Here is a 27,511-nt window from a genome sequence, read left to right as displayed (position 1 = left end):
CAGACATAATGAACAAGAACATCTTTTTGTATTTATTTTTTACATATATATTTTTTATTTTATTAAAATCAAAAAAAATTCCATATGCAAATCAAGTTTAACTAAACTGGTTTGAAACAAATCAACCTCCCACCCATGAGAAAGCGAACTAGGTCAGCAGAGTAGCACTTTAATAATAGTAAAAATATGTAAATAAATAAAGATAGATAGAATAGAGGGGAGAAAATCCACTTCCTCAATTTCTTAAATCCCTTAAAAGTGGAAGCAATCATACATTTCACCTTAATTCACCTTAATTTTTTTTTGTTCGCTTTTATTGCTCCACATTAGAATATCTTTATTTCAGCATAAAGGATTTTTATTCATCCAGTCCACTTTTATAGCCAACTTTTCCAGGGCAGGGTCGCAGGACAGCTGAAACCTCCGCAATCATTGGGCACAAAGCAGGAACAATGCCTGGATGGGGCACCAGTCCATCACAGAAGATTTTCTTAACCCTCTAATTGTAATACAAGGTTACAGCACATTTACTAACTAATTACTTTATTAGATCCACCTGTCTAGTTAGAGGTAGGACCTCCTTTTGCCTGAATTCTTTGAGACATGATTCAATAATGTGACTAAATGATTCCTAAGGGATTTTGGCCTATGCTTACTCAAAATCCTCATGCAGCCGCTTCAGATTTTTAAGGCCATACATTCTTACTGTGAGATCTTTTCTCCCACTTCATCCCAAAAGTGCTCAATTGGATTAGGATCAAGGGACTGTGCAAGTGATTGGAATAAACTGAATCCATTTTAATGTTTATGTAGCCAGCACAAGATGGTGTTTACTTCTTGACATGGGACATTATCGTGATGAAAGTATCAATTTAATGAAGGCTAGAGGGATGTAAATGGTTAGCAACAAAGTGTAGTTACACTGTGATATTCAAATTCTACATTGTTTGCTATTCAGAGATCTTTTGTTTGCTAAGAAAGCATTCTCCACTCTATTACACAACCACCACTACACTTTACCAGTGACCCAAGGCAGAAAGGGTCCACAGATTCATGCAATTTATGCAAACGTCTGGCTATACCATCTGCATTTCACAGCAGAAATTTAAAGATTTGTTAGTCCAGGTGACAGTGTGATCACATATCTACCACACCTTCCTATTCTCAGCTTGCATGTATATTTCAAGGTCTGATCTGATGTGTTTGTTTAGAGATTCCCTTCTGATCTCCACTATTATAAAGAGCTCTTATATGACTGGGATTAAACTTGGATTAATAAATCCTTAAATTTGGATGGATGTCGTCTTGGGAGTTGGTTCAAGGTGGTAAATCTTGATGCATGAAGATTAGCGGCATGTTGCATGCTGATTACCACCTGCAAGTGAGAACTTCGCTGTACTCTGTGCATGTGACAGTAATGGCCATATAAACCTATGATGATATGCATACCAGCAATCGGCTCTAGATTTACCTGTTATAAGTGAACATGTACGAGTGCAAGAGTTTGCCCTGGGATGAACTGGCAACTGATGCTGGAAAGATTATCTACAGCACTTGTGACAACAAATGTGATGACTGTTAAAAAAAAAAAAACAGATGGCTGGATTTAGGAAATTAAGAGTTGCCAAAAATCTGAAAACTTCAATGCCTACCCCATGCAGCTGACCAAAGGTTATGTAAATTACTCCAGTCAATGTCTTTAACTACATTTGCTGTTTTATGGGCTCAAAAAATCTTCTTCTTTCGGCTGCTCCCGTTAGGGGTTGCCACAGCTGTTCATCTTTTTCCATATCTTCCTGTCCTCTACATCTTGTTCCGTTACACCTATCACCTGCATGTCCTTCACCACATCCATAAACCTTCGCTTAGGTCTTCCTCTTTTCCTCTTCCCTGGCAGCTCTATCCTTAGCATCCCTTTCCCAATGCACTCAGCATCTCTCCTCTGCACATGTCCAAACCAACGCAATCTTGCCTCTCTGACTTTGTCTCCCAACCGTCCAACTTGAGCCGACCCTCTAATGTACTTATGTATGGGTTTAAAAAATAAATGCTGCTAATTCAACATGGATATAGATGGCACTGGGGGGCACTCATTCTGTTTTCAAAATGTTCTATAAAAAAACAAGCATCAATTAAACCATTTTCCCATCTTATCATTTACATGCTCGTGAAAGTTGGAGCACAATTTGGAAATCAGATTGTGAAGAGGTCTTCAGTGAATCACAGCCGGAACCACACTCATTCACACAAGGTTACTTTAGAATTGCTAGTCAACCTAATCTGCACATTTTTGGCATATGTGAGATAACCAGAGTACAGTGTGAACCAAACAATCATGGAGACTTTGTAGTATTTGGAGTGCCAACATAGCCAAAATCCATTTAATAATTGGTAATCCCACACAACCAACAAAAGTCCCCTAGGATACAAAAATGAAACAATATAGCATTCCTCGCACATTCAATAAGGGTTACTTGCACAGAGAGCCCCATCACTGTAACTCCATCAGATCAAAGATGATCTCAATGTCTGGACTTCTCACTTATATCAGCGCGGCTAGGCATCATATCCAGGTGATGGCTCCACACTGTGGAGGAAACAAGAGACACAGTTAGTGACAGCGTCCTATCCTGCCCGTCGTGGTGGTATTTGTCTTACCTGAACACTTTGGAAGAAGGTCCCTAAGCATGCATGTTTGAAAACAGGGAGAAACTCGCCACAAACAAGGGGAGAATATGCTAAACTCCACATTTACAGCAGCACAGCCAGGAATTTGATTCACTGCCTTAAGCGTAATGACAGCAGCACAGCGATGTGTGTGTATCACTTCATTTCAGTTTATTTGTATTTAGTGTATGTCCTACTGGCATGCTCAGTTCACTGTACACAAAATAATGAAATTTGAAGATAGACTTTTGGGAATGAAACACGCAGATCAGTTCAATATTATCACCATTTCAGTCCACTTCTCTTGTCATGCTAAATTGTTAATTTGAAAATGGACTCATGTGGGTTATTTTGGAGTTTTTTTTAATACATTTTAAGTTGCTACATTAATGCAGTCATTTAACCAATATATTTTCATCCTTGGTTTGCAGGAACTGATTACCATGATGTTACAAGTGGAAGTAGACCAGAGGTTCTCTGCTTTGCAGGTTTTGGAACATCCATGGGTTAACGTAAGTGTAGACATTTACCCAAATGTAGCATTTAGAACTGATCAGCTGGAAATACAAATAACAAAAAGTTGCTACATTTTGACTTTCTGTAGAGCGCCATCATTTCCGCTGTGTATTAATGAGGGAATGAACACTCAACATATTCTACATACCATATCTACAAAAAACATACTAAGATCTCCGCATGTGTCCAGTATTATCGTAAGAATGACAGCTCAGTGGATCATGTGATGAAACAACCAAAGTTTGTCTCTGAACCAGTTCTCTTATCGTTTGTGTATTGAAGGTTTAGCTCTAACCTAGAATTTGAGCTTTTAGGCTCCTAAATTACCAGTGTTTGAACCAAAGCTGTAGATTCCCATCACCCCAGTCTGTAGTCATAATTGTTCTGGACTGATATAAATTAAGAATTTCACTCTATTGTGTACACTTAATAAAACTTAATTTGCTTTTTACACTTCTGAACAGCTGGGCTCTTCAGTTTCTTCAGCCAAATCTCATTGTCCTCTTAATGTGTCTTCAAATTGTTTTATTGATCTCTATTGACCTTGCTGTGTTATGAATTTTTTTAGTTCCGTGCAACATTTCTTCATTTCTGTGCATAGCAGGTTGTAATAAAGACCAGTGGATGACGAGTCACAGCTCCATATATTTTTGTTTTGTTTAAGACAAATAAAAAAATTGACCAGACTTGATGGACTTCTTTAGGTTTACTTATATGTTTTAGACCCACAGTGGGTTTTAAACTAAAGATGGCACCTGAGTGGCTTTCATAGAACTCCCAATCATGAGACACCCTTTGTAAGGAGATTGTGAGAAAAGTTATTTAAGTTAAAATTTCTTTATCTGAATCAGTAATCAGGCCTTTTTTATTTTACAATGTGCCTTACAAGGAGTCCAGCATCACAAAATACAAAGAATGTAAATCGAAACAAATTTCAAGAAAAGTGATTTCAAACATAGTGGATTTCTTAATTCTACCAAGCCTTGTTGACACATCGGGCTTTATTGATGTAAATGTTAAAATCAAATCATGTCAGACTTTTTCCACTTTTTCTAACCTACAGAATGTGATCGCTAAACAAATGGACAGTTTGTTTCATTAATTGCGAATACGGTTTAATTAATACACTGTGGAAGCACATTTTTCTTCTATTCTAGTTTCAAGTCTGTTTTCAGAGGACTTTAGCCATATGAACTTTACAATTTTCTGCGGTGGGCTGGCGCCCTGCCTGGGATTTGTTCTTGCCTTGCGCCCTGTGTTGGCTGGGATTGGCTCCAGCAGACCCCCATGACCCTGTAGTTAGGATATAACGGGTTGGAAAATGACTGACTGACTACAATTTTATCTCAGTCTTCTAATGAATGAGTTCAAGCTAGCCAGATTGTCAGATTTTCTACAGGATTAAGGTCTGGGCTCTAACTGGCCTCTCCTTGGCTGGGCAGGCTGTGTGCTTGGGTTTGTTGTTGTATTGAAAAGTGAAATCACTCTTTTAACTTCAGTTTTCTAGCAGAGGGCAGCAGGTTTTGATATCTTGACACCTGAACCCATACTTCTTCCCCTTTATACTGACTAGGCAACTTATCTGTGCTGAAGGGATCCTGTCATCATAATGCTAGTTTCCTGTTTGTTGTTTTTCTTAAGGTCTAACTTGTCTTGGATTCAGCCTTTGCATTAGCAAAAGCTAAAATTTCAGTAAAATGACTTAGATTTTTCATACAACTTTGATATCCAATTTATGTCACCGTGTAGTTGAGAGAGATAAAGCAATTCCAGATCAGTAAATGAATAGTAGTTGAACGTGTTTATTTTTGGCTAAATCATTATTCACTTAATGTATAAAATGTAGGAATTGTAAAAAAATAAATAAATAAAAAAATCTATAAACAATGCCATATTTTAGATTTGTCCACAATAAATAATATAGTCTAATACATTTAAATATAATAAAATTGATAGACTAATTGTAATTCTGCCATAGAAACATATTAGGTGCATGCAGTACAGCAAAACTGTCAGAAGATGGCAGAACAAGTACAGCTGACTAAATTGGAATATCCCATTTGAAGAAGGAAGTCATCGTTTCTCCTAGCGAATATTGTGCACTGAAAGCATTCTGCAACGTTATATCTTTGAAGGTGCCACATGATATATTTAAAGTCATTGACTAGCTCCATGTAGTCTTGTATTTTTAATTTAATTTAATGTAGTCTTGTCATTTTAATTTAATTGAATTTACTGTCCCTTGAACACTCAAGACCAAGGCAACTTGAGAATTTTGTATATACTATATTGACTAAATTGGATTTATTTTACTTTTAACAGATCTGCTCTTTCATTTACCATTTTAGGATGACGGAATGCCAGAGAACGAACATCAACTTTCTGTAGCTGGAAAAATCAAGAAACATTTCAATACAGGACCTAAACCAAACAGTACAACAGCAGGGGTCTCTGTCATAACAGTAAGTTATATTCTGCATCATTTAGAGTTGATTTTACTCATATGAATATTTCTTTAAAACAAAGGTTTCAAATGTGAAGCTTGTCAAGGCAAACAACACTGAATGATTATTGTGGGCTGATGAGGATATTTGAAAAGAAATGTGCTCAGTATAGTAATGGTTCAGCAGAGAGTAATTTCTAAGTAGGCTATTAAGATGCAAGACTACCTTAACTTACTACAACTATAAAGTTGGTTTGAGTAAAAATGTGCAACCCAAAACATTTTTAGTACATTTCTGTACTTTGACTACAGAGAGTGCAGTTTGCACCACTGCTACAACATTTTCATACTATTGTAGTAACAGGTGCATAAGGCAGAACACAAAAGGGGAATAACCTCGCACAGCTCAGTGATTTGACTTCTTCGTTCTCAGATAACGTATTATTTTTAAGCATTTTAGAAAACATTTTTAGCCAGTCTTTCTGGGGATAATGCCAGTCACCATTCTTTCAGCTGACATTTATATTCTTGAAGCAATGGTAAGTATGTCCGAGATATTTTCACATCAACACTATTTTCCTTAGTGCTAAAGAAGGGACATTCACAGGATGCAGTTCTAAACTAACTATCATGAAAATGAGTTTGTTTATAACTAAATTTGTCCCTGTTCCTCCACAAAAACAACGCACTAAAAATGCTAAAAATGTGTTTTTCTTCATAAATATGTCATATGACAAAAAGGTATTTTTGCCCACCAACTGCAAACAAATCCAACCTCATTATTTAAGAAGATCAGCTTTCTATTCCATCAAAGTACATTGTAAGCGGTCGTGCATTCCTGCTGACTTTGGCACTCTGCCGTTGAACATCATTTTCAGTACAGTCATCTTCTGTTTTCTAAAAAAAAAAAAAAACTTTAAAACTGTACAGTCTTCTTTCTTTCTTTCTTCCTTTCTTTCTTTCTTTAATTTGAAAAGGACTGTCAGCACTGTTGTCTGGGATCGATTACATCTGCAAATCTAAACTCTTCAAGGAGTTGCAAATGAAAACAGTTTTTTACAATCCAAATTTTAATTGTTTCTTTCATTTGCATACTGTGTATCTTTTTTTTATAACAAACTACATACAATTATATCTGAAATATAGTTGGTTAGCAAGAACTATAGAATAGATTTTAACAAAGTTTAGAATGAATACAAAAGTACTATACAATACACAGCCTCAAACACACACAAACAAAATGCTACTTTTGGTGTCCAGGAACACTAAAAAAAGTATAAAGCATTTTAAACTGTTACAGGGGAAAAGATGTAAATCAAAAGAAAGGTTACTAATAACCAAGCCAGTTTTACAACCCCGGCTGTGCTTGTTGCTTGTAGTATAATGATCCAATAATCTTAAGCATTTTCTAAACACACCAGAAAGGCAGCATCAGCAAAACAGCTGAGTAGAATGGAATTCTTTGTGGTAGGAAAGACGACAACCTTTTTTATAATCCAGAATCAGTTCTTATTAATTTTATGGTTGAATTCCCAATTATTTGCAATATGTATGGTGTCTGTCTTTATCAAATTTTCTTTTTTCATCATTTTTTTATTTATAAGCTCAGATATTGGATTATTTTGTGTCTGAACAGAAAGTTATACTTCCTAGTATAGACCTTCTTCTCTCACTCTTCCACACCATTGCTAACAATGCCTGGAAGTGTTTCAACATGAGGCTTTATCTGACACTTGTTTACCACAAGATGCATCTACAAATCTAAAATGTGAATCGACCGCAAGATTTTGCAATCGGTCACTGAGAATTTTTAAAATGAATAGAGAGGAGGTAGATGTGGATATTTTAGATTTCTATCTTAAGTACGTTTAGTATGCTCAAAATTAATTGGAGGCTCTGCATTCTGAAGCTCACTCCTAATACTAGGTAGCATCGTTTCATTGCTGTGGTGAGGTCAGAATCTACAAAAAGTATGGAGGGCCACTTGTGAGTGAAGTTACTTGTAAAATCAGTAGATCATCTGGGGAGGAGGTTATTAAAATTGAATGTATGTGCAATAGAGGAGCCAAAAGAGAGCTTCAAACCTAATTAAATGCATTCACACTATACAGTTTCATTAAATGCTGGGACACAAGTATAAAAGAAGGTAAAAAAGGTGTAAAAAAATCTTTGTATCTAAATGAAAAACAAAAAGGTGAAAACCAGCTCAGAATAAAATCCGTGTCCTTGAATCTGTGAGGTGTTAGTTTTGCTCAATTGTTAAACATGTACATTTTGCACCAGTCCTGCAGGTGGCAGCCAAGAGCTTTAGATAAAGAATGAGCAGCCAGCCCCCTGTTAACGACTGTTCTTGACCCATAGATAAATATATCCTTTATTAATACATTATTAATGCTTTTATACAAGACTTTGGTTTTTTTTCTTCAAATACTGATTGAATAGGGGAAAAAATGGTAACACTGCTTTATTATCATCATCATCACAATATACTTAAGTAAATCTCAAAAAGCCCTTCATCAAGCATGATTAAAATGTAATATCTAAACAAAACAAATTATGTACCATGATCTTGTGTACCGGATTGCTTCTTTAAAGCCCAACAACACACAGTTGTATATTGCATATTAACTTGTATGAAAGTTCAGTCCTGGATGGCCCCATTGGCTGCAGGTTTTTGTTTCAAGCCAGTTTATAAATTCAAATCCAGTTATTTCTGTTGTGCCAGTTACTGCTCAAGCAACATTTTTGTGCTTCATTTCTGTTAACTAAGATTCCAAACACTTAATTGCTTTGTTAGTGTTACACAAATGCTTTCACTGCTTTAATTTAAAATTGCCAATTAGCAAAGTGATGTAACTGGCAAAGGAACCAGCAGTTCGTCATCTAATGTTTTCCCTTTTAGACCTATGTATGTTCATTATGAAGTATCTGTTTTAATGAAATAGCAAGAAAGAAGAAGAAAAAAGTGAAGGACTAATCTGTTACAGTTCACAAATCATTTGGATAATATTCACGGAAAGAAGAATGCACAATAATAGCCAAAGAAATAAGTAACAATTAAAAGCCGATCTGTGCTGATAACAGAATTTAAGTGATTGGGTTTGAACATAAACCTGCCACCACTGCAGTCCTCCAGGACCTTCAGGAGGGTATGAGGAGATTCGTTACCGCCTCTTAGGGTGACACAGAGATAAAAAGTTTTTGTTGTGATAGGTGGCAAGTTGATGAATTCCAATTTATTCAGGTCTCAAGTGGCCTAAGGAACCCTGCAAGTCCTTCAGTCACATCATTAGCCACACATCTCGCTTCCTCACATCTCCAACCAAATAGTTAAAAGCTATTGAGTATTTGGGTAAGGTTTCAATGCAACAATCCATCAGAGAAGAGACCTGCATTCTTCAAAGGAGAGATGAAAGGAATGCCTGGGTGTGCACTGTAAAAAAAAAAAAATAATAATAATAATAAAAAATAAATTAAAAAAAATAAAGACCAACCTAACGAATGGAGATTGTGGCTGGAAATGTTTGATTTGACTAACCTAGTTAGGGTGTGATGTGGTCTCAGACTGTATTACTATGTATAAACGTATTTATTCTTTTTTTTTTTTGTCTTCAGTGAACCACTATGTATGTGTGCAGCAAGTGTGTACAAACACAACATGAGAGTCTAAGACATAATACAGAAGTCAGGGCAGGTCCTACCTATTTTGTGGTCCTTGTAATGTGCAATTAACTGCCTCAAGAGAGCAATTACATACTTAGTTACTAATCCAATCCTCTTAACAATGAAGATCCGTTAAGTAGTTTATTTTCCATTAACAAATGGGTTGCTCTGATGTGAACCATATGCCATCGTGTCTCAGATGTTTACTTTTGGTCATATACATATATATATATTTAAAAGTAATTGTTAAAGAATAAACCTAATTATCTAACTTTGGTTATTACTTGATAAAGCAATGTATGTGTCTTTTCAAATTTGTGGAATTTTAGTTCCATATTTGTGTAGTGCTTACTGGTTCTTATCAGTTTTAAATATTATTTTTACAGTATGACATTTTATTGTAATAATAATAGTTCTTTTGAAATCCTGGTAGCTTACCACTATTTATTAAGAGCTGGGACTTTTTTTTAATGTAAGTTTATAATGAGATTGCCAGTGGTTTCTTTATTTTGTTTCATTTGCCCTTTTTTAAAGTTCAATAACAGGACACTGCTCTGCTTTTGGTATACCGAACAAAAAACAGTGATGCAGGAAAGAATGCAGATCATGCTATCGCTGTTCATTATCTTAACCCAAAATATCATCTGTCAAAATATTTGCCTGAGGTTTTCCAACATTGCTTCTTTTTTATTTAAAACTAAAATTTCTTTATGTAGAAAATACAGGCATGAAGGACAGGCCTTTTCAAAATAAAAATGAAAATTTGGTGTCCTTTGAGTGGCACACTGGTTATTTGATTTATTTAGTTCTTCCAAGTAACACCTTACATCATCTGGACTAAACAATCAAATCCTAGCTTTATATTTTCTACACTCTTTGTTAAGACATGTCGTAGGACCTTGTTGTCCCTTCAGAGCACGGTTCAGAGCTTAAAGCAGAAGCCTTCTGCCAAGCTTGATGGGCTTTCCTTTTGGACTGGTGCGCATGTCATATTTATTTTTTTTCAATCTTAAGAGAAAAGGAAGGTGGTTTGACCAAAAAGACTACATATGAAAGAAGTGGGATCGAAACGCTTGAACTAACAGAATCAAATGTACCATGAGACCTATCTAAAGTGACTTTGAAGACGTCAACCTGTGTCAAAGGGAATCGGTGGCTGTGTCTGATCTGTCATAACAAAGGAAAATGTCAGAACGCTATGAAGACTTGTTTCCATATGATGCCACTCATGGTATATATGATAACTATAAAGCAGTCAGATATAAAAATGTGATATTTAAGAGAAATAAATGGTTTAAAACTTAAAATCAGATTGTAAATGTAGTGACTCTTTTAACTATGGTGTTTTGTTTCAGAAAGACCTGTGAGTTACAGATAGTCCTGTAAAAATGACTTGGGAATAACAAACTGTCAAACACGAGGGTGGACACACAAACGCACACACACACACATATATATATATATATATATATTTATATATCATAATTTAAAACTCTATATACACATTTTATATACAGTACAAAATATAAATTTTACATTATGGTGCAGTGATATCTGTGTACAGTTTACATTTTCTTCCCCTATAGGCTAGAGTTTATTTTCCTCCAACTTCCTAAAGACATGTTTGTTAGGTTAACTGGTGAATCTAAATTGACTTTGTATGAGCGAGTGGAGCTGTGTGTCTGTAAATGTTCCTTTAGATGGACTGGCCTGCTACCCACAGATGTATTCTGCCTTTTTTTCTTATTTAACAAGGTTAGACTTCAGCCCTCTGTGACCCACATTTGGACAGAGCAGATTTGTATTTGTTGTCTCCTTATATATTGACTTTATATGTGCAGAAATTTACTCAGTTCATTTAAAATGTATCTTGTTTGCCTGTTTGTCAGCACATTAAAAGTCAGACATAGAATATACAGTAGTCTACATCCTATATTCTAAAAGCATAAAATGTGAAATCGACTTTGACATTTTTGTATGATGTGTCAAACTCCTTTTTTTTTTTCCATGTAAACTTTTAAAAGCCATTACAAAAAAATAAGAAACCCCACAAATTAATTCTTGTTTATAATGCCCTTTGAAAAAGGCCACCTGTCTGTCTGCCTTTGTCTTTTTCTCTGCTATGTTTCTCTGACTTTCTGTTTTTCTCCAGGTATCATTCAAAACAGCATGCAACAGACCCCGAGAGCATGTATTGCTATTTATCTCTAAAAAAAGATTTTTAATACCACTAGGCTAGTAATTTTGATTAACAACCTTCTTAACTGAATGAAGGTGAAGCAGTTTGTACATGAGCTACAAAAGCCAATGTTTAGAGTTCTGCCACATGGAGTTGAGCTTGAGTATCTAAAAATCCTCAGCAGAATTTAATTTTGATATTGGAACACCATGTCCACAATTTGCGTGTAAAGCAAACAATGAGGACTGTGTGCAGTGTGTGTGGGTACATTATGAATCCATGTCTTCAAGGATCAGTAATTCAGAAATTCTAATGGTAGAAATTCAAAGAAAAGCTTTTGGTTTTTCTCAATGGTTACATGTTTCTATATTCAGTACAGATGACATCTACTGTATTTACAATGCTAGATTACCTGCTGAGTTATGTTTTTTTTTTTTTTGTTTAATATACCCAGGTATTTTGCAAACATCTGGGCAGCTTTCTGCACAGAAATCTGTCTATCATTAAGTTTATCTTGATGTACAATGTTTTGTTTTTTCATTTATTTTTCTAATCTGATAAATTCTAGCCATTAACAGATATTATGAACAGTGTGCACTGCTCTGTTCAGAACTAACACATCCAGATGTTTTAAAGTACAGTGTATATACAGCCAAATTTAGATTTTTAAGAAGCCCTTGTTCATTGCTTAATGAAGAATAATTGGAAAAGTGTTGTACACCCCCACTGTGGTCTAAGTAATGCTTTTAATGTTCGGTGTAAGGTGTTTCTGGCTATGACATTTCCGATATTGCTTTCAGGCTCGTGCCCCTCTTTATTTTTATAGTGCACACCCTTTGATGCTTGCAGTTCACCTCATCGAGTAGAGTAGGGTTGCTTCCAGAGTAATTTCAAACTAAACTGTTACTCCTACTTTCTTCCACAAATTTTTTGAGCCTGTTAATAATGTCACTGGATGTCTATGGGAACATAACAATCCAAATAGCGATATTTCTAAAATGGAAAATGTGCGTGTGTGTGTGTGTGTGTTTTTTTTCCAGCATGAAATGGCTTGTATTTATTTATTTATTTATTTCCTTCAAAGGGGTCGCCTCTATTAAAGTCTGCCTTAATATGATACCAAATATTTTAATGTTACACTAAAACATTGAAAGTCCTTGGCAGTCCAGTGTTTCGAAATTTTGAAGAATTCCTTCCACTCACTGATTTGACAGCAGTGAGGCGTCAAATGAATTAAAGTTAAGTTTTCTGGGTGTCTTAATGGGGGTGATTACCTGTAAAGTCAAAAATAAAATAAATGATAACATTTTTTTAAAAAGTACATAAAAAGATGATCCACTGAGTTGCCCCATTTCTCTCTGCTCAGCTGGACCATGGGTTTACCATCAAGAGATCAGGGTCATTGGACTACTACCAACAACCAGGAATGTATTGGATAAGGTATGGGATGGTGTAAAGTGCCGACACTCAGTGTTTCCATGGCAACGTGCTGGCAGTCTCCATTAACTAGTTTTCTTCAGTGGACAAACATGCTTTTGATTTGTTACCCAGTCCATATGCTGCTTTTTCAGCTTCATTTAAATCTTAATGAGACCTCCTTCATTTTTCCCTCTTCACCCATTAATCACTCTGACATTGCCAGCTTCCTCCATCTCACGCGTGCAGTATAAGTTTTCCTTTCTTCTGTGTGTAAAAGGACAGTATATGTCACCACGTTTCTGAAGATCTGTGGGGGCGGTGGGTTTGGGTGTAGAAGCAGAGAATAAAGTGGCTTTCTTAAATTACTGTTATTTACATTGCACACTAAATTTATATTTCAATTTATACTGTCCCTTTAAAAGTGAAAGGGAAAGTATTTATTTTAGCCTCAGTTATCATAAGTAAGGATTGATGATGCATTTCAAATGTGTGACCTTGAAACCCTGTCTTTCTACTGCCCCTGTCCACAAGATTTGCTTCTCCATACTTATTTGCCTTGTTCTTGTACTGAGGGCAGATGATCCTCTGTGTATTGTTGTTTATTTGAAGACAACAGTTTCCCGCTGTTGCCTTATGTGTTCTGCTGCATGGTGGAAAATGTGACGTTTAATGTGTGGAACTCACAGAGCACAAAGCACAATCTTTGTTTGCTGTGTGTGCAAGAGCACGGGCAGCTGGAATGCATCAAACCTTTGTCTGAGTCACACTTAGCGCTTGTTACTCCCCACTGCAGTGCATTGCTCTGAAACTGTTTTTTGGTTTGTTTTTTTCCTTCCCGAACAAAATTGTGCATTAAAATGACATTTTTGTACAGACAATAAGCTCAATGTCTGTGTGCACTGCTCTGAGTTAGTTATAATAGTTTCAATGTGTTTAATGTAAAGAAAACTGCATTAGGCTATGTCTTCATTAAATAGGTTTTACTAACAAAGCAGAACAAATCCATATCTGTTTTTTCTGTATATGTTATGTATGTAATATTTCTTTATATATATGTATTTATATATATCGTACACATACATGCCAGGTCATCTTGAGATCCTAAAACTGAAGAATGTAAAAGCTCTTTAAAAACAGAACATAATTTAGATATATTTTAGGAATATCTCAGCCTTTAATTAATATACTTCAATTGGTCTTACGTTTACTGTTTTACGAGTGGTGGGAGAGACTCGGTGAATCCTTAGCCATTAACTATCCCTTTTTTAGGTATTGATAATATCCATTTTTTATGTGTTTTGGATTTATATCTTTTCACATGTAAATTTCCTTACAAAAAAAAAAAAATCTTGGATAAAATAAATCGCTGCCACTTAACCTCTCCTTGGTCTGTGAGTTACATGTCGATGATGGCCATGAAAATAGAGAGCAGGACATTAGCAAGTGTTGTGGGTGCACATCCCTCCTCCTAGGCCCTTTGCTTATCGGCCTGTTGAGTTGGTGGAGCACCTGAGGTGATGTGGGTGTGCAACGTCTCAAATAGATTTTCGCATGGATAATGTAAACATTTCCTAGAAAAATAAATCTGGGCACCCTGTCACCCCCCAGTCCTCCACTCTTACGTTAACTCTGGATACGGTTTTACTCGAGAAGGTGAAGTGCTCAGTGCTAGGGGATCTTACAACACCATCTTCAAGCAAGACCTACTGAAGTGTGACACTAAATGCTGAGATATTGTATAAAAATTCTTATAAAGATGATTGATTTTTGTATTAAAAATATACAGCAATTTGAAATCCTGGAACTATCTGTGATGATCATGCATGTATACTTAAATCTATATAATGAATATAAAATATAAAGCAATAGATTTTAAATGAACTGCATAAAATGTACCATTGATAGAGATATAAATATATAAGCCACTAAATACTATTAATACACAGCATGTAGAGTACATTGCATATGTACATAAATTAAAATATAAATATGTACAGTGGCTCTCTTTTTAATTGTATTTTTGAAAACATAAATGTGATGCATACATTTTTGTATATAATGTAATTTGCAACATTTCTCCAAGTTAATTTAGTATACTATACATCACCTATTAATAGAATATAACACAATAAATAATACAAAACAATGTATAAATACAAAATAAATTGAATGCCATATGAAGTGAATAGTAGTATAAAGCTGCATAGTAAAATGCTAATGCAGGATTTTTTTTTTTATTTTCATTTTTTGCTAGTTACAGCTTCATCTTTTTATATTTTTTCTCAAACTATCCCTAAACCTACGTTGCTCAAATCACATTTTATTCAGAGGCCCTCGTCCTGCTAACATATTTTTACTATTCCACCAACTCCAATATAACAGACACACAAATGTTTGTAACCATTGTACAGTATATGACGCGTTCTCATTTACCATAGTTTATTGTAAAGGCTAACCGGGAAAAAAAAAACCTGATTCTTCTTCTTTTTATTATTGTTGTTATTACTATTTCATTTTACAATTCACATACCCATAAATTTGAGCAAAATTCCAACTGTGACATATTTCACAGTGGTGTCAGTTTTTCAGTAGCCACCTAAAGTAATGCGAGTACAAACGCTGTCAGCTATGGGGACGAGCGTTTTGAAAAAGAGCAGACAGGCATCTTACAGCAGGGAGGGCCAGCTGCCCTCATCAGCATGTGCATAAATTTGTTGCCTGCCTAGTAAATCCCCGACTACCACGGAGAGGTTGCAGCTCCACGTCAGGGAGGGCAGATTGTATTTAGACAGCAGGATCAGCTAAAGGACAAAAAGGGTCACAGACAGACAAGAAGATACTAGCAGCATATATAATATTAGAGATTTTTATCATTCCTTCTTCGGACACAGAGAGCCATAAACTGCGCCAGTCTGTACTTTAGCATGTTGCTTTTAAGCAAAGTTGTCTTTTCGAGCATCTAGAGTCAGCCTTTTCTTTACTGTTTCTGGCTGTTGAACCTCATGGGTTCAAACTTCAAACATTTTTAGAGATTTTGCAGTAATATGGTTGTTCCGCTGGATGTTCAGGCATTCCTGAAGTAAATTCATGCACAAACAGGGTTAATGCTAGAAGAAATTCAGTTTGAAAATCAAATTATAGCAGCCAAGCAGCAGCTTCACAGATAGGCAAAGCTTCAGTCCAGTTTTTTTTTTTTTTCTTTTGCTATTGCACTTTGCTTAGCTATCTAATTAATCAAAGGGTTTTAATTAATGACAACATTCAGATGTTGATTAAATGTTTACATGCCAGGATTAAAAAAAAAAGTCGGCAGCTGCGGAATGGCAGAGGCCCGTTTGACATTAAACAGGACATCGGAAGGCTACACATCCTTACTTTTTGTTAATAAAAAAGGAAAAATAAATTTTATTACATTTTAATAAGATTTTGTAGCCAAGAATATTTAATTAAAAAAAAAAAAAAAGTGTAGAGCTTGGGATACACTAAAGAACATTGCTTTTCTTATGGGAATTGTGACTGTGTTCAATTTCAAATAATTAAGTAAGAGAGGGAATCTTCATTCACCTGGCATCACATTAATCCTAAATAAAATCAGCTGCAATCGGTACTCAACACACAACATGGCTGAGAAGTGTTTTGTACTGTCGTCACCACACTTACCAAATTGCTGCATCCTTCCATCCATCCATTCTCCAACCCGCTATATCCTAACTACAGGGGTCTACTGGAGCCAATCCCAGCCAACACAGGGCGCAAGGCAGGAACAAATCTTGGGTAGGGTGCCAGCCCACTGCAGGACACACACACACACACACCAAGCACAATTTAGAATCACCAATGCACCTAACCTGCATGTCTTTGGACTGTGGGAGGAAACCCACGCAGAGAACATGCAAACTTCATGCAGGGAGGACCTGGGAAGTGAACCCGGGTCTCCTAACTGCGAGGCAGCAGCGCTACCCACTGCGCCACCATGCTGCCCACAAATTGTTGCATCCTACGTGTCAAACCAACCATCTATTCATCCATCCATTCATGCATCTGTTTTTATTTCTGGTAAATATTCTGGGTGCTGCTATAGGCTGTAACAGTCTGTGCCAGCAGCATCAAGCCCAAAGCAAAGGTGCGCCAGTTCAAGCGTGTCACACGTTTGTACACAATTTTCTGTTAAATGCAGTTCTGCATTTCAATACATTCTTGATTATCATGGCATTGGTGTTCAATTACACTGTACTCTGTCCACATGACAGTACTACTACTACTACTACTATATTAACACACATATACTGGGCCAGTTCAGAGTTGTATGGACTGTGGAATGAACCCAGTATCCCCAGGGGGAACCACACATGAACGCAGGTGGAGCAAGAAACTACACACTGAAAACTTCTGTTTAAGCTTGATAGCCATCAAGATAAATGTAAACAGTGGATTAGAAAGAAACATGTAAAATAAAATCAGTTTATATCTAGCATCCAACATGAAGTGAAATTTGAAAAAAGGGGAAAAGGATTTTTTGTTGTGTTTTGTTTTTTTTTTTTTGAGATTCCTGTCCTTCTCTGTTGGCACACATTCATTGTAAAGCTAACATTTTCGAAGCTGATTCACTGCAGTGCACTCGTCCTTCCCTGATTCCTTGCTCTGGCCTAACCTTTCTTGTGTGAAAAGGAGACTAATGTGTGACCGCTTATTTTTTTTGTGCCTCTCCTCAGACCACCGCTCTTGATAAGGAGAGGCAGGTTTTCCGACGAAGACGCCACCAGGATGTAAAGGAAGCTTATGGAGCCCAGCATTCAAGCACCTTTCCCACCACAGCTGAACTGAATTCAGAATCGGAGGACTATTCACCCAGCTCTTCAGAGACTGTTCGCTCACCTAATTCACCTTTCTAATGCTGCCATTTGCTAAACAGACTTAGTTGCCTGACCCTTTGAGCACTTGATAGTCAGTTTTATTTTTGTTTTTTTATTTTAATTACCAAAGCTGTATGTTTGAATGAGTGGCATTTGTTTCAGATTGAATAAGGTACTTTTTTTGTAAGCACCGAGAAATGTAGGTCCAGTAAACAAATGTTACTTTCATTTATGAGATTTTTATGATAGAGTGTTTGAAGTTTTGAACATTTTATAAGCACTGATGTACTTTACTGGGCAGATCCAACAAGTAATAAAGTTCAAAATCATGTCAATCCTTCCTTTCTTATTGGAGTACTGGAATGTCACGGATGGAAATTCTGAAACCAACACATTTTTACATTTTAAGTGTGAGAAGAGATTATTGAGTAAGGATTTTAAATGAAGAAACGCTTTACTTATTGAGCAGTTGACATTTAAGATGATTTAGTACCTGCTAATAAGTAACTGACAAATGTGTTTATACTGTCTACCTCTAATAGCCGCCATCATCCTGATGAGGCACCATTTTGCTCAGATATCTTTTCCAAATCATGTGGAAATACCAGTACCAATAATACCATTTTCATTTGAAAAAGACAAAAACACAGATAAGTGCCAGTTTCTATAAGACCATAGTGAAAGGTGAGAGGTCCAGAACCTATACAGAGTGGCAGCCCCATTGCTCCAACTAGAACCACTACCGGTGTGCCTAACAAAAATGAATGAATGAACAAACCAACTTGACATGCATTCATGGAAGGACACTATCAGATTCAATGAGGTAATTGACGGTATTCAGGGTAGAGACGTCTTCTGTTCGATTTAGGGCCCCTGTGTCGTGTTGCTCCTTATCTCATCCCATTTACAGAATACTGTCAAAGATTTGTTTTACACTCGCCCATTGAAGAGCCTCCTCCTTCACCGTTGATTAAGATAAATAAGTGCCATTGAAGTGGCCTTCTGGAATAAAAGCATAAATGAGTTGTTGGTTTATCTTTAAATCTGTAACTGGTAATGTGGTGATACAGAAGTGGGAAAAAATGTTGAAGACGTCACAGTCAATATTTGTCTTTAGTTTATGCAAATCTCAAACGTTACTGAAATATTATGACCTGATTTTAGCCGAGTGGATGCCGTCATGTAGTCACCACACAGAGATATACTCAACTGACACCCTTTAAGGATGTTAGAAGCTTATTGTATAATGGTGATTATAAATTTGAAAATAAAAATGAACCGTTTGCTATGAAGAAGCCTGAATGATATCTCAGAAGTAATTGTTGAATCATTGAAGTTTCTTTTACTTGTATGTAGTTTTCTAGATAGATACTTTATTAATCCCAAGGGGAAATTCACATAATCCAGCAGCAGTATACTGATACAAAAAACAATATTAAATTAAAGAGTAATAAAAAATGCATGTAAAGCAGACAGTAACTTTGAGTAATGTTAGCATTTACTCCTAGTGTAGCTCTAATGTAGTAACTAAACTCTCAGGCCATGAAACCATTTAATGATGAGCTGGAGATGCTTGATCTTCATTTATTTACTGCATCATCTTAACAATTATTAGTTGTCCATTTTTAAACAAACAACCTTTATTCTTATATGGTACGTGTCCATTCATGCTGTGTGGCTACATAAGCACCTTTAGTGTGTTTTCAAGAGGTGGAGTGTAAGCAGGTTATGTGACTTGCACAGGGTAACTCATTATGCTGGAGGCAGAACTTAAACATAAGATGCTTTAGACATTAGACCACTGTGCCTACATTTTACTCTTTTTTATTCACTTTTCAGCCTATATGGGAGCAATTGTCACTGCTATAAATTAAACGATATTAAAAAAAATAATATCAGCCAACATCTAACTCTCTCTAGTCCAGGATCAGTTATGGTAATCCTCAAAAGTGTAAAACTGAGTACTACTCTTAAATATACAGCATTTTTGATAAAGAATAAACATTACTTAAATCAGTTCATTGTAACAGTTAAAACAAAAAAAATTAAGATTTTTCCCAAATTCAAGAGATATAATTTTCTTCCAGCTGTTTTTAATACTCTGTTCCAGAGCAGAAAGTAAATTATATAAAACAGAAGGAACAATTAATTCTGAAGCAATTACCTTAAAAAATCTATTTGTAGCGAATCATGTAAAATATTCTGAAAGGAAATACGGTTAACCAAAATGACAAAAGAATTTCCGTCATAAAGACAACAGTCCTTCTCTCCATCCTTCAGCAGACCTGCTCGGCCCAGTTAAGGTTTGCAGAATAAAAAAACAATAATTACAATTAGCTGCTCTGTCCTCATTCAGCTTTGAGGTAATTGACGACAGAGACTTCATTACAGAAACTACGTGGACTGGCTGCTTTTCTAGTTATTGGCCATCACCATGTTATTGCATTTTGTAGAAAATGAGAGCTGGGAGTTTCTTTGCCCCAAACTATAAAGATACTGCCTCCACAATGCTTGTATAGGTTTGGCTTAAAACATAAAATATAATATACACATGAAAGAAATTGTGCCTTTTCTCATCCACATATTACCTTTTATGACTCCTGGCCTCCTGATTTATAAATGGAAACAAATAAAAAGAGACCATCTATGAAATACAGTAGAATTCGCATTAATCTCAGTTAGGCGCCCAGTGGGCTAAATCCATCTGGTATGAGATGCTTCTTAAATCTCGCACTGCAACCATTGGCACATATTAAAATGTCGTATTGGCTTCAATATTTAGAATGTAAAATACTGTCCGAGGGGCTTTCGATATATTGTGAAATAATATCAACGAAAAAAATAAGATGGGGGGTTTGTAAATGACAAAGAATAATGGCAGAGCTTATAAAAATAGTTTATAGTTTGCCTACTATATGTCTTCAAGGAGACCAATGAAAAAAATAATTTATCCATTTTCTGAACCTGCTTTCCTCGATGCTAATCGACATTCTGTATATGTATACATTTATAAAACAGAGGAGATCAGTTTGGTCCATCAAGCATGTTTGATAAGCCAATCCCCTTTCTTTCTCCAATATCTCAAGTATACTTTTTAAAATGCCATCAGGATCTTCAAATAGAACATTAGAAATCTGACAAACGAGAGGAGACCATTCAGTCCATCATGCCCGTCTGTCTAGCTAGTAGCTAAGCGGTCCCAGTCTCTCATCCTGATTCTTTTTAAAGGTTCTCAAATTGTCTGCTTCAACCTCACGTCTCGGTAGTTTGTCCCAAATTCCCACAACTCTTTGCGTAAAGAAGTACTTCCTGGCTTCAGTCCTAAATGCACTTTCTCTTAATTTCTGCTGAGTTTGAGCAACTCAAGAGTGGCTTCCAGATTTTTCTCTCCGTTTGTGTAAAAGAGTGCATTCTGGGTCTGGTCATGATGCCACTTCCCCTTTGTTTTCACTAGGGTCTCCAATAACACATTTTTTCAGGATCAATAGACCTCTGTTAGGTCCCTGCGTCACTTCATGGTTCGTTTTGTTTAGCCTGCCCGAGTAGGCCGCCTCCTTTCATTTGCCCATTCGTCTCTGGACACTTTCTAATACTGCAGTGGCCAGAACAGCACAGTTCATCAGATGCCATCTCATGAGCTCATTGAAGAGTTTGAGTGTAACATTGCTTGACTTGTATTTAATGTTTTTACAACTTTGTCTGAACTGTTTTTGTCTTTTGAATTTGTTTGGATGATGATAATGTGTTAACATAAATCCGCAAGTCCTTTTCATTTTATCAATATTGATATAAAAAAGCTTGATGAACATGAATGGTCTTTTCTCATTTATAAATTGTTTGTATATAATATATCAGAAGTTTCCTCCTTGTCTCGGATGATGTGGATTTGTTTTCGTCTGTTAGTAGTAACTAAATAAAGCAGGACCACCTCCTCGTGCGCGCGGCCCTCATCGCCTTATTCATCATTACTGTAAAGTCAGGCAAAGGTTCCTATAAGGGGGGAAGGACTGACATGGCCATGAATTTGGCAGACTGAATCTGAAAAGGTACAGGAAGGTAACAATGAATGTGTGCAAAAGAAAGCACGCGCTATAATGAACAGCAAGTTACAGCTTTATCATTTGAACTTTGAAAAAGAAATTACTATAAAGCTCATGTGGAGTGAATGTATTCTAAATTAAAGCACAGATTAAAACGGAGAGTCACAAAATTCATCTTCTCCGGTTGTTTGGGTAAATCCAAGAGTAGTGAATATTACTGTAATTTTCATTTTATTGCAAGTTCTTGAAGGGTGAGGCAATTTAAAAGGAGAAAATATGGAAATGATGAATGTGTAACTGTTTTTTTTGTTTGTTTGTTTTTAACTAGTAGTATTATTCAAGCTAAGAATTTGCTGCAATGATATGTGGACTGTATTTGATTTTAGCACAAGTTAACCCTCTGAGTACTGAAATGCAATGGAGTGAGCCAAACATAACTGTATTTCCCTGCCTTTGCTGGCACTGTAATGAAATAATTTGGTGTCCTGTTTACACTCAGTGTTAAGTCCTGACTTCTGGGCCATTTTCTTCAAGAGCACCAAGGATTAGCAACAGCAAACAGAAGTGGACGGCAACTGTGTAACATTGAGCCTAGGCTGGATGAGTGGATGGATGTGCTTGCTCAAGTATCGCCATGTGCCACCCTCTTTCTTTATGGCCACTCTTTTCTGTGCTTTTTTTTTATAAGATTCTGAAGAATCTGTTTTACGTTAAAGTGAAGTGCCCATTTGCTTTCCTGACTGTTGAGAAGCCTGCACGCTCCATCAGTGAAATGCAGCCATCGGCACCTTCACTGTACAAAGTATCTGGGTGTTTCTCCTTTCATTTTCTTTGACTGTCTGCTCAGTGGGAGGCTTTGCATAAGCCAAGCTGTAGCTCGTATTCACCTGCAATAAGTGGGTGAATGCAAAATGTGCACTGTGCGAGATAATGTAGCCGACACCCTGAACTAACTCCCGAATACAGCCTCCTTTACGTCAGTTCTCGAGCCTCTCTTTACTTCAACTGCTTTTTAAGACACTTTGTCTTAAGAAGAACGCTTAGTAAGGTCCCGATGGCTTCATATCAGGAAAGCAAAAGGCACCAGTCTCATAATACGGTAACCTAGCAATATACTGTACATACCCACTCAATATATACATATATATATATTTATATAATTGTACATGATTTACTGTGTACTGTATATTTGTATTAAGACTTGTTTTAAAATATCAGCATGAAGGACTCGAAGTGCAGGCAGTTCTCAAAGGGTTAACAGGAGAAGCACAATGGCATGTCATTTTTTGGTGTAATCTGCTGCTTTGCTCTCTGGCTTTGCTTTTCCAGGCTCTCACACACAAACACACACAGCTTTTACAATTAATATGCTTTAGATTAGGACATTTATGCTGTTGTTTTACTATTTCCCATTGCACATTAGTAGTCCACGTCATTTCTGTAACCAAATTCAGTAAAAAAACAAAAACAGGTCAAATTAAAATTCTGTCTTACATTAGCAACATTATTAAAGGAATGATCTCCTTATCAGTAATTCAGTGATAAACCGTATGACAAGTAGCTCTTTTTAATACTCCCCTTGGTGGCATAGGTGACTTGGTCTTTTTACTCGTAATGCACAAAAGCCTCAGATCTATACAAAGGAAGTGCTAATATGTAGTTTTTCTGTTGAATATTTACCTAGTTTATCAAGCAGATTGTTACGTTAGACTACTCATTATTGATTGCAAACACCAATGAAAAATACACCAGTAGACATTTTATTTTCTATTTATTCACATTGTAGACGACAATAGATCCTTTAACTCTTAACAGCACATTAGAGGGAAACGTGTAAGTTCAGTCATGTAAAATGTCATTGCTTTACAGTAGAAGTCTTCTGACTTAACGTGGTGCATACTGCAGATAAAAAACCAAACCTGTGAATAAACAGTTTAATGAAAACAAAGCACGCCTGCGTCTGGATCTGATTGCCATCTTGTCACTACTTTCAGAATTAATGAAACAGCAAGGTTTGATCTCAACTTAAACAGTATCTTTAGAGAAGGGTGATGAAATTGTGAAGAAAAAGACAATGAACATTTGACTTTACAATAATTTATCAATGAAAAATTTAGCAGAGATGCCATTTCCGACTGCAGAAAAGACAAAAGACGCCCTCGACCATAACAGCAACTCGGCGTCCCCCACACCTGTCTGTCAGACTCTGAGTTCAGCTGGGTGGAAGCTCTTCCCACACCTCCATGCAGAGTTCTTAAAGCTGTGTGGTGTTTGAAGGGAATCTTGCATGCACAACTCCTACAGCATCTCAATGGAATTCAGATCTGAGCTTTGACTTGGCCATTCCATGACTCCCTGCTTCTTCATTTTCAGCCATTCCTTGTGGATTTGCTGCTAGGTTTAGGTCCACTTTTGGTTGAGCTTCAATCTTCTGACAGATGGCCTCACATTATCCTCAAGCACCCAAATGGAAGCAAATATTGCTTGCAATGCCAGGGGGACAGCCTTACCACCAGCCTGGAAATGTTCACTCTGGATACCACAGATCCCTGCAGCCTTCCCTACCCTCAGCCAGTTCACCACATGTTCAATCTTAGTGAGATTTGGTGTTTCACGGCTAATAGGATCAGCCTCAAGAAGTGTGAACCCAGAGATATCCAAAGTCCTAGCCAGATGTTCAGCTTTAAAAGCTACTCAAAGAGGCCAGCCCAGCAGGTCACAACTGCATTGTCACTTGTAAGGACTGTTCCATAAGCCCTCCTGATTGCAACTTCTCCAAGGAACAGATTCAGATGTGCGTAATGCTTTCATTCTTCTGTAAGCAGAATGTGGGTCATTAGACCATAAATGGTGTCATCTGCCCACAGATTCCTCTAACAAACACCTCCTTATCTGTCCGCAGAGCACTAGCAGCTGTAATTCTCAGGTTCCCAGTACAAACCAGAGTTGTCATCAAGCCTTGCACTGCGACTCCTCTCGAAGATATCCAGGGTGTCCTGTGAGATGAAACACCTCCTACTGGAAACACTGGTAACACTAGCACAAACCTCAGCAACCTTCAGGGTCTTGTCATTGAAGGTCTCCCACATCACAGTAGGATCAGCAGTCACTCCCAAGTCGGTAGGTTCCTCACACAAAATGTGTGTAAACTCATTAGAAACAGCCTGATCTTGGAGTCTGGCCATGTCCAGCTTCATTTTCCTACTAGGTGGTAGCCCATTGGACCTAAGCTGGATCTTCAGAGTACAAACGAGACTGTGGTCCGAATTCACAAACTGGGCACTTCTGTAGATCCTGCAGTTTTGTTAGAGCCTCTAGCGTCTGCCTACGAGGATTCAATCGATCTCCTTCACTACACCACCAGTATTGGAGTACCAAGTCCAACAATGCGGCTCAGGGAGCTGGAACCAGGATCCAGTGACAGTCAAGGAACATGCAGCCACTTTCACTCCACTGATTTTTAAGACCCCTGTTAAAGGAATTCTGAGTATTTAAAAAAGTTCATGGCAAGAAAAACGAGAGCCTTTTTCAATAACGTAATATTTCGAGAAGTGCATGGAACTGGGGAGTCTTAAATTGCAGCTTATATCGAGGCTCAATTACACATAATTGGCTAAAAGACCAGCCTCGGAATTAGAAATGTTGAACAAGGTGTTTCAGATTTTTCCTCGGGGCGATTTTTTTCTTGTTTAACTAAAGAGTCTAATGAAGCATTTAGACACAAAGTGCTCTGCAAGGTTAACAATTATAGAGCACTATGGAAAAATAAACCAGCCTCACCCTGCGCTTCGTTCAAATGTGCTTATGTGGCTCGAATTCGACCTTCTTGCTGACAGCCGCGCATTCGTCTTCCTTATGGTGGACTTCATTAAGCTTTTAAGCACAATGCTGGCTCAAGGCCTTCTCTCCAGTTTGGATCCTTACAATTAAATGCTGCCCTTCCAGAGACGCCCGTTTTGCACCTGCTTGATTTCCAAGCTGGCTGAGTTGCTTTAAATGTCTTCTAGAATTGATTTCTGCATATAAGTAAGTACCTCATTCTTTCCTCTTAATATTTAATTGCATTTTGCTCCCATTAGAGTTTCAATAAATGATTCAATAAAAAAATATTACATCACTCCTTGTTGTCTTTTTCCTTTGTTGCAGTCATCCATCTAAAATTCATTATGCATTTAACAAAGGAAGAAGCAATAAATAAATCTTTAGGAAAAGCCAGTAGTGTGCATGAATTTCAGATGCACAGTTTATGATGTTCATTAAACGTCCGGCTGTGTCACAAACTGCCTGTGCTGTACAAAGCGCATTTCATGGCAAAGATGTCTGTACTGCACTTCACTGTCTTACATTAAAATGTGACACAGAAAACCAAGGGGACTTGAAAGTCTCAGGGCTAATGCCATACCAGCAGAATGAAAGTCAGAACAAGAGTGTTGAGTCTTACATGGGCCACAAATGTGAAGAATACGTAATAATAATAACTGACTGACGCAAGTGACCCATTGTGCTTCTCTTATACATTAACGTTGCTGAGATGCAGGCTTGGCATTAATTCCGTTCCTTTAATAGGACACAAAGTTAGAATTTACTGGGTCCCTAAATACCACCACTTTAGCCAAGAAGCCATGGCAGCAAATGCATTTTCTTCGTAGACTAAAGAACACCAATCTCCCCGTGTCCATCGGCACTACTTTCTACAGGGGCACTAATGGAAGGAAGGGTCCTGTCCAACTGCATTACTGTGTGCATCGGAAACTGCAATGTCTCTGACGGAAATACTCTCCAGGAGAGTGAGGGCGACTGAGACGGGGATCGGAGTCTCTCTACCTTCCCAGCTGGACATCTTTCACAAATGCTGTATTCATTGTGCCTACAGAATTTTGAAAGACCACATGCGTTACATGGGTTGTTTCACAATCTGGTATATGGTATCAAAGCAACTATTCACGTCCTACCAGTGTGTGCTAAAGCTTCATACTGCTTAATAAATACAAATGTCAGGCCCTGGTTAGCTTTGTGATTTTACAGACATGGACAAATTTGTTGGTATCCCCTCCACGAGAAAAGAAGTACCTACAATTGTCTCCAAAATGACTCGAAACTGAAAAAGGTAATTGGCACCCATCATTGTTTACTCCATATTTAACAAAGTCAGACTTTGCTTTAGAGTTTTCAATAGAATATTGCAAATAATAACACAAAGGAAAATGGTTTGGACAAAACTGAATAGACTCTTAAGCATAATATTTTCTTCCACACCTTTTAAATGCAATTATTGCAAACCAGCGATTCATGGAGCTCTCCATGAGATCCACAGATCGTTTGGCCCACTTGTCCTGAGCAAACTGCTCCAGCTATCAGGTTTGAAGGGGTCTTCTCCAGACTGCATGTCTCAGTTCTTTCCATAGATGGTTGATTGGATTCAAATCAGGGCTCACAGAAGGCCACTTCAGAATAGTCCAATGCTTTGTTCTTAGCCATTCTTGGGTGCTTTCAGCTGTGCCTTTTGGGTCATTAACATTGTTGGAGGATCCATGACCTGTGACTGAGACAGAGCTTTCTGACACAGGACAATATATTTTTCTCCAGAATGTCTTAATAGTCTTGACATTTCATTGTTTCTTGCACACACTCAAGACACCCCATACCAGTTACAGCAAAGCAACCCCAAAACATAACCGAGCCTCCTCCATGTTTCACAGTAGTAGTTCCTTTGAAAGCTTCATTTTTTGTC

At 37.1% G+C, this 27,511-nt stretch overlaps 1 protein-coding gene across 3 annotated transcripts in view; it reads left to right on the top strand.

Annotated features, from left to right (window-relative positions):
* The window catches only part of dclk1a (doublecortin-like kinase 1a), a 401,030-nt gene extending 382,955 nt beyond the window's left edge, over positions 1–18,075 (top strand). For 2 of the 3 annotated variants that reach the window (XM_039745796.1, XM_039745798.1), the window contains 3 exons: positions 3,099–3,179; positions 5,532–5,645; positions 17,600–18,075. In XM_039745796.1, the coding sequence (XP_039601730.1) occupies positions 3,099–3,179; positions 5,532–5,645; positions 17,600–17,779 (375 nt within the window). In that variant the 3' untranslated portion in view covers positions 17,780–18,075. Of the gene's footprint in view, positions 1–3,098; positions 3,180–5,531; positions 5,646–12,834; positions 12,909–17,599 lie in introns of all 3 variants that reach the window. The other variant, XM_039745797.1, reaches the window with a different exon arrangement.
* The last annotated feature ends 9,436 nt before the right edge of the window (positions 18,076–27,511 follow it).

This window comes from Polypterus senegalus, chromosome 2 (genome assembly GCF_016835505.1).
Source record: "Polypterus senegalus isolate Bchr_013 chromosome 2, ASM1683550v1, whole genome shotgun sequence".
NCBI lineage: Eukaryota > Metazoa > Chordata > Cladistia > Polypteriformes > Polypteridae > Polypterus > Polypterus senegalus.
Note: the sequence above shows the minus strand (reverse complement) of the source record. Positions and strands in the feature narration are given on the sequence as shown.